This window comes from Lactuca virosa, chromosome 4 (assembly GCF_052849685.1).
Source record: "Lactuca virosa cultivar CGN04683 chromosome 4, Lactuca_virosa_CGN04683_v6, whole genome shotgun sequence".
Lineage (NCBI taxonomy): Eukaryota > Viridiplantae > Streptophyta > Magnoliopsida > Asterales > Asteraceae > Lactuca > Lactuca virosa.
In genome coordinates this window covers 392632336-392639879 of record NC_136429.1, presented here as the reverse complement: position 1 = coordinate 392639879, position 7544 = coordinate 392632336, and the positions used below count along the sequence as shown (strand labels likewise).

Below are 7544 nucleotides of genomic sequence, written 5' to 3'. Positions count from 1 at the left end.
GAAAATTTGGAAATTCGCGTGTGTGTAGTGCTCGACGCATGTGTGATGACGTGGCACTCTCCGGAGGGGACACGTAGTGATGTCAGCGGCCAAACTCTTTGAGAGACATAGTAACGTGGCACCACGAAGTTGCGACACATGGAGACTTAATAAACCTATATGTGGAAGCTTCTACAAAGGAGTGAGGTGGAGCAAGGAACGTACGACACGTGTCACAAATCAGATCGGACAGCGATGCAATAGGGTGCGGCGGGCTTCTTGCTAGTGTGTGGTTCACGTGTTGTATCCCTATATATACTTGCCATAAATTTCACTTCCACCTCACAAATTACTTACAAATCACTCCCAAGGCCCAATTCTAGTAATTTTTAGGGGTTAGTATTAAGGCTCCAGAGTGCTAGAGGACCCCAGAGGAATAGAGCTTTCAGATTTGGAATTTCGTCCATGTGTTTTCCCTGTTTCACTAAATTCTCTATAAGTTAAGCTACACTCTTTCGGTTTCACTATAACTTATGTTTATAGTCATAAATCGTTATTATGAACCCATAAATAAGATTTATCATTGATTCCAAGTCATTATACTGATTGATCTACTTATGATGATGATTTCCTGGCTGGATTTGGTGAGGTGTTTAAAGTGCGATTTCCAAACAATATACCTTGTATACCAAATGGACCCTACTTCTGATATGGTCCTACCTGGTTATTTCTTAGTTCATAGATCTTGATGTAGACATTAGGATTAGTGAGGAATCTAGATTATCATTAGTCGGCAGGAATATAAGACAAAGACTTAGTAATAATTGTACTAGGACGCGTCAAAGGAAAACCTAAAGGTATTAGGCAAAGCTCTGCTGAAATCACCAGTCATTCACCTAAGTCAAGTGAGCGGATGTTTGCTTTTAGCTCATAGATACAAGTATTATAAATGCTTAAATGTTATGTGTGTTCTTTTTGTTGTGTCTAATATATTTTGTACAATATGATATGATTATTATTCGATCTAATTGTATGTTATACTTAATAATATGATTGGGTATTAAAGGGTTGTGTAAAATAATAAATGAGAGGTTGTGATAGGGCTATGTGAGATAATGGTTGTGATAGGTTAGTGAGAGTTGTGTGAAATAATAAGTTGTGACTTGTCGTGTTTATCTAAAAGTACTATTGTACTATTGTGTCTGTCCAAAGTACTATTGTACTCTCGTGTCTGTCCAAAGTACCATTGTACCGTCGTGCTTACCCAAAAGTACTATTTGTATTGTCGTGCTATGTCCAAAGTATTATCATATTTTCATGCCTAATCATTTAGGCTGGTGGGTGTGGTGTCACACTTGCCACGGTACACGTAGGCACCACGTCACACTTGCCACACTTTAGCCCAAATTTGCCATTTGCTAGGCGTGGGTTGGCACACTTTCCATGCTACCTTTTTTTTAATATACAAAATAAATATTTCAAACATAGCAGTTTTTTAAAAACTAAAAATTCAGTAAACTTAAAATAAAAACATAGAAATTCAAAAATACAACAAACAAACCAAAAAAATAGAATTTAAAACAAAAAACATAGTAACTAAAATTACCAAACCTAGATAGACCTAAAGGACATCTTCATCAGAAAATTGACCTTCCAAATCGCCGACCAGTTCTGTATTAAGATCTATGTGGTCGATGTTCAAAATATGTTTCGTCAAGTCCCTATGAAGAACATGATGAGTCTCAACACCATGAACTATTGCCCTCCTCGACATGTACTCTGCGCTTCCAACCTCAAAAACTTGTGTCAGTAGAATGATCTCATTTTTGTTATACTCACATATTATATTTCCTTCGTCTTCGAGAATTATATTATGCAATATGATACAATTATACATCACCTCACTCATTTTCTTCTCCTCTATATAAGTCGTGGAATATTTAAGAATGTGCCAACGTTTTTTCAAAGCTCCAAATGCTCGTTCAACATCCTTTCTTATCTTCTCTTGAACTCTCTTAAACTTCAACCTTTTGCGATCATTTGCACCAGACAATGAATTCACAAAACAAGCACGCTCCAGATAGATCCCATCCACAAGATAATACATGTTCCTATACGATGTTCCAGCTACTTGAAAGGATGAGTCGGATGCAGTCCCGTTATAGATGTCGTCAAATAACGGAGACATGTTAAGAACATTAATGTCATTGAGGGAGCCAACTATGCCAAAGAATGCATGCCATATACACATATCGTGTGAGGCCACCGCTTCAAGTATAACGGTTGGATAACCATGATCACATGTGGTGTATTGCCCATTATGGGCATTAGGATAACAACCCCATGCCCAGTGGAGGCAATCTAGGTTTCCCATCATTCCAGGAAAGTCGTGCACATTTGAGTGATGAGTATACAATTGTTGGATTTCACTACAAGTAGGTTTGCACAGATATCGTGGACCATATAATCTCATGACATACTTGAAAATGTTGTGAAGGCTAGTTCGTGTAGTACGTCCGGACATCCTAAGGTTCTCCTCTGGTGCATCGGGGCAAGTGGCATACGCTAATTGACGAAGTCCAGTGGTGCATTTTGTTGGATTTGGTGTCTAAGCCCATAACTATAACTGCGATGTACTTAACCCGATTGTAGCATGGTCCTTTTGGGTTGCCTTCATCAGTGCAATTTGATAGGATGGACTTTTGATAATAAGGTTATTTGTGATTTATTAATAGATTATAAGTATAATATATTAATTGAAAAATCATATTATTTAATTAGTATTGATCAAGAATTAATTTGGAATTAATTTTGTGATCAAAAGAGACTAATTAAATATATGGGGATTGATTATGTAAATCAATGATTCTTATAGTGTGGTCTAATGATCCATGGTTATTTAGGATGGGCCAAACCAATGAGATAGTCCATAGATAGTCCATGGAGGTTTAATCCATGGAGCCTAAGTAATATGAAAGGTCATTAGGGTTTGCAAGGTGTAACCCTAGCATTTGTCACACTATAAAATCACACCCGTAGTCCCAAAATCGTTCACCCCGTTCATTCTAAGTGAGTGAAGTTGATTTTGTGCCAAATAACTTATTCTCTCAAGTGTCACACCCCCGAACCGGAACGGCGGAAACGTCCGGGGGTGAATGACTTCATCTTGCAATATCATAACAATGTATATAAATGAAACATATCCATCATCATCATCATACATTCAAGATTACAACATACATGGTTTATAGTATTGTATTTGTCCATAAAAATTACATCCCAAAATAACAAATGTATGATGAAACCAAAATACAACATTCATTCAAAATCCATAGCTGTAAAGAATCCGGCTAACTGTGTTCTTGAGAATACAAGTCATTTGAAAAGCGTCAACATAAAAATGTTGGTGAGTTCATAAACACGTTTGTATAAAAACTTGGTAGTAGTTTGTAAATCTCCAGAAAATCCGATATTTTCATGTAAAAATAGTTTGTAAGTCTTGTTGCCAATCATGTATAATTTCATGTGTATTTTTTGTTAACCTTGTTTGAAAATGTATAGTGAGTGATTCCCAGAAAATCCTGTATTTTCTTTTATATGAAAAGTATGGTCTTAAACCCTAAGAACCGAGTGGTGAAAGTAGATGTAAAATAGTTGATGCAAGGTTCGTACTTCGTAACATGAGTAAAGTGTAGATATTACGTAAATTTTAATATAATATACTATTGTTATTCTCTTTGTGAGTCGTTATAACTGTCACAACCCCGAAATATTCTATCTTGTGATGTGAAACACATCAACTTAAGGTCAAATTTATAGGTTTCTAGACCGAGCATACGTAAGGGTTGCGTGTTAGGAAGTGAACCACTAAGGAAACGAGTTAGGAGTATTGCATTCGGGCCATAAACCTCATCAAGTGAGGATCACGGCCGTGAACCCTCCTTAGGCCGTGAACTAGTCCCTATATATATATATATATATATATATATATATATATATATATATATATATATATATATATATATATATATATATATGTTTGGCTCATTTTTCCTTCACTTTTTCTTCCTTGGCCGTGATCCTCCCATTCTCTCTCAAGTATCATCCTCAAGAAACATTCTTTTCTTCCCTTAAACACCCCTTTTCTTTTGTATCTTCTTGGAATACAACAAAGGGCCTTCAAACACTTGCCAACAACAAGATCTTCAAGTGTTCTTCACACCTTTGGGCCGTGAACCACTCATAGGGCCGTGAACCCTTCTTCAAGGCCGTAACCCCTTCAACATGGGTCATGAACACTTATGTGTTCTTGGGCCGTGAACACCCCATAGGGTCGTGAACACCATTTCATCCTTCTAACTTGCTTCTAACACTCCTTTGGACTCGTTTGTGCTTCGGGACTTCACTCGTGGAACTTATCATTCTATATCGAATCTTCAATTGAATCACCCACATAAGGTGAGTTCATTCCCCCATATCTTTTCCAACTTTTTAATGTTTTAAGGGGGGGGGGGGAATACAAGTCTAACACAAGAAATCTTTTGATGAAAAATATAAATTGCTTATTATGTCTTTGTACCAATGAACTGTATTTAGAACATGAAACTTTGAATAGAACATAGAAATAAACTGATAAACTTTAATAAGTTTAGTTTAAGGAACAAAAGGATCTTTTTATAAACTTATCTGTTAATTATAAAAAGGGTTCTCCGCATTATTACGTGTAAAATCGTTAATCTAGCTTGTGAGACACGTCTTCGGTACTTACTTAAGTACAAATGGAAGTCTACCCTTATGACCAAAGTCTCCTGGAGGAACTGGTGAACTTTTCCAAAAAGAACTTAGAGTATACTTTAAAATGTAACAAAAATGCTTATGAACTCACCAGCTTAAATGCTGATCTACTCTTTCAAAATAACTTGTATTCTCAGGAAACTAGTAGACAGGTACGCGCACCGGGATTCAGAAGATGGAGCATAGTAGCTTCATGTCCTTGTTTTGTTATTTACTTTTGGAGTCAATCTTTTGTGAATATAATACATTGTAAACACTTTATTATTATTGCAATTGTTATTTGTTACTTTGATTATTATGATGCATGTGTTGTGATACTAAGCATGATGTCCTCCGCCCCAGAACGTTTCCACCGTTTCGGTTTGGGCGTGTGACGGATTGGTATCAGAGCATTGTTTATAGTGAACTAAGTATATCAACCTATAAAAGATATACGACTATAAATACAATGGGGCCGAAGTGCTCTAACTAAAAGTATATTTTTTTAAAATATAACAATATCTTTATAAAAGTATGCATACTTGCAGATATATATACATACTAGAACAAGTATCACAAGAAGAACAAAACAGAAGTATTTAAAGGTTGGACATTGCGGTCAAACCTGGACAGTTATGTAATCATATTTGGGATCAATATAGCTTGATCAACTATATTTATTTGAGATATGACCAACATGTGTTTGGGAGTGATGTGGTGTTGCAACAGACTTAAAACTTACCTAACTCTTTATGCAAGGGGATTTCTAGAGCAGAACATAAAGTTAAAATACTATAGGAGTATTTTATGATACTATAAGATAACAACAAGTTTAAAACTTACCAAGTTCATACCATTAAAATACGATAGGAGTATTTTAGGCACTATAAATAACTTATGTGAAAATTTAAAAGACCCTTCTGGTAGGTCTATAATTTCGGAGTTTATACTCCCAAGGTTTTATATAATTGAGATTTTATAGACTTAGAATTTGTGATCTATGCTCTACTTCCTGTTCCTTGTTTGGTTGTGGTTTTAGAGTAGGATCACTTATTCGAAGGTCTATTTAATCTTAAATTATATACAACTTGTATACACTGCGCAATTATAGGAGGACCCGGTAAGGATCACCCCATAATGTTTCACTTAATCTCATAGATTCTATAGACACTTCCATTCTCGCACGGCCAACCTAGATAGATGTAACCACTCCATCATAGCAGTCAACAGCGAAGTCAAGGAGGAACAAGAAGAGGTTCATGAGGATTTTTTCCAAGGAGGGATTTGCCGAAGAAACAAAACGTCCTATGCATCACACTAATAAATAATAACCTAAAATGACTTAGTGAGCTAGTGAATATGGTACTCACACTATGTGTTAGGATTATTTCTTTTTCTTACAGTTGGTAACAGTTATTCAATTCACAAAAATTCATTCGAGGATAGCTAGTTCTGATTCATAAAGTTTATTTTATATAGACTCCCATTATGAATTGTTTTTTTTTTCAGAACCCTATGAAAGTCAGAACCGGATACACTCGGAACTAGGATAACTTAGTTAATCAGCATTCGACTTATAACCACTGTTATAGACTTATCACCGTTTCATCTTGTATTCATTATAGCAAAAGATGCCTCGCGGTAGACCTATAAGGCGGGTAGTCAATACCACGACAGAGAATCCACCACCGCCTCCACCACCACAATTCGACCCTGCTGCTCTCCAAGCAGCGGTAGCAGCCGCAGTAACAACTTCAATAACTCAAATCCGCGCAAGTGGTACCAGTGGATCTGGTAGCGGTACCCACCTATCTAATCCCGGAGTTACCCACGGACACCCACGGGAGTGTTCGTACAAGGACTTCATGAACTGTAAACCCAAATCCTTTAATGGAATGGGGGAGTCATTGATCTAATACGATGGTTCGAGAAAACAGATTCAGTTTTCGAAATATGTCTGTGCCCAGAAGGGAGCAAAGTGAAGTTTGCTGCCTGCACCTTCTCAGACAGAGCCCTAACATGGTGGAATAGCCATGTTAAGTCACTAACCCTATCAGTGGCTAACTCTATGGGTTGGTAGAACCTAAAAGAGATGATGTTGGAAGAATACTGCCCAAGAGGCGAAATTCAAAAGCTGGAGCAAGAGCTATGGGAGCATAGCATGGTCGGCTCAGACATAGTGGCCTACACTGACAGGTTTAGCGACCTGGCAGCACTGTGCCCCGGGATGGTTACCCCGGAGAGTAAAAAGATAGAAAAGTACATCTGGGGCTTATCTACCCCGATTCAGGGGGATGTACCGTCTTCTAATCCAACTACCTTCGATAGCGCCAAATGCCTGGCCCAACGACTCATTGACCATGGAGTCCGCCATGGCGTGGTGGTCCCTGCTCCCAAGCCAACAAAGGGAGGGGACTATAAATGAAATTTGGGGAAAAAGAGGAAGGAACGAACGAACAACACAGGAACCCCCACAGGAGCAACATGTGGTTACTGTACACGCTGCCACTACACCTGCCACTCCAGCGTCTGTCATTCGATATGCTGGAACTCTCCCGAAGTATGGTAAGTGTAACTACCACCACACCGGAGTATGCCGGGAAATGCAGAGCATGAATTGTCGCAGAAAGGGGCACACTGCCTGTTTCTGCAGGGCGCCGACACAACCAATCTCCCAAGTCCCCGGAGTAGAAGTAAACCAGGCATGCTATGGATGTGGTGAGACTAGGCACTACAATAGGGATTGTCCAATTACGAAGAACTCGGGCGGGGAAGGGCAAATACTGATAATC

At 38.1% G+C, this 7544-nt stretch overlaps 1 protein-coding gene across 1 annotated transcript; it reads right to left on the bottom strand.

The window, feature by feature from the left end:
- Nucleotides 1-1600: 1600 nt before the first annotated feature.
- LOC145106436 (uncharacterized) lies at nt 1601-2353 on the bottom strand. Its single transcript, XM_079043407.1, has one exon. The coding sequence runs from the start codon at nt 2351-2353 to the stop codon at nt 1601-1603; it is 753 nt and encodes a 250-aa protein (XP_078899533.1).
- Nucleotides 2354-7544: the final 5191 nt, after the last annotated feature.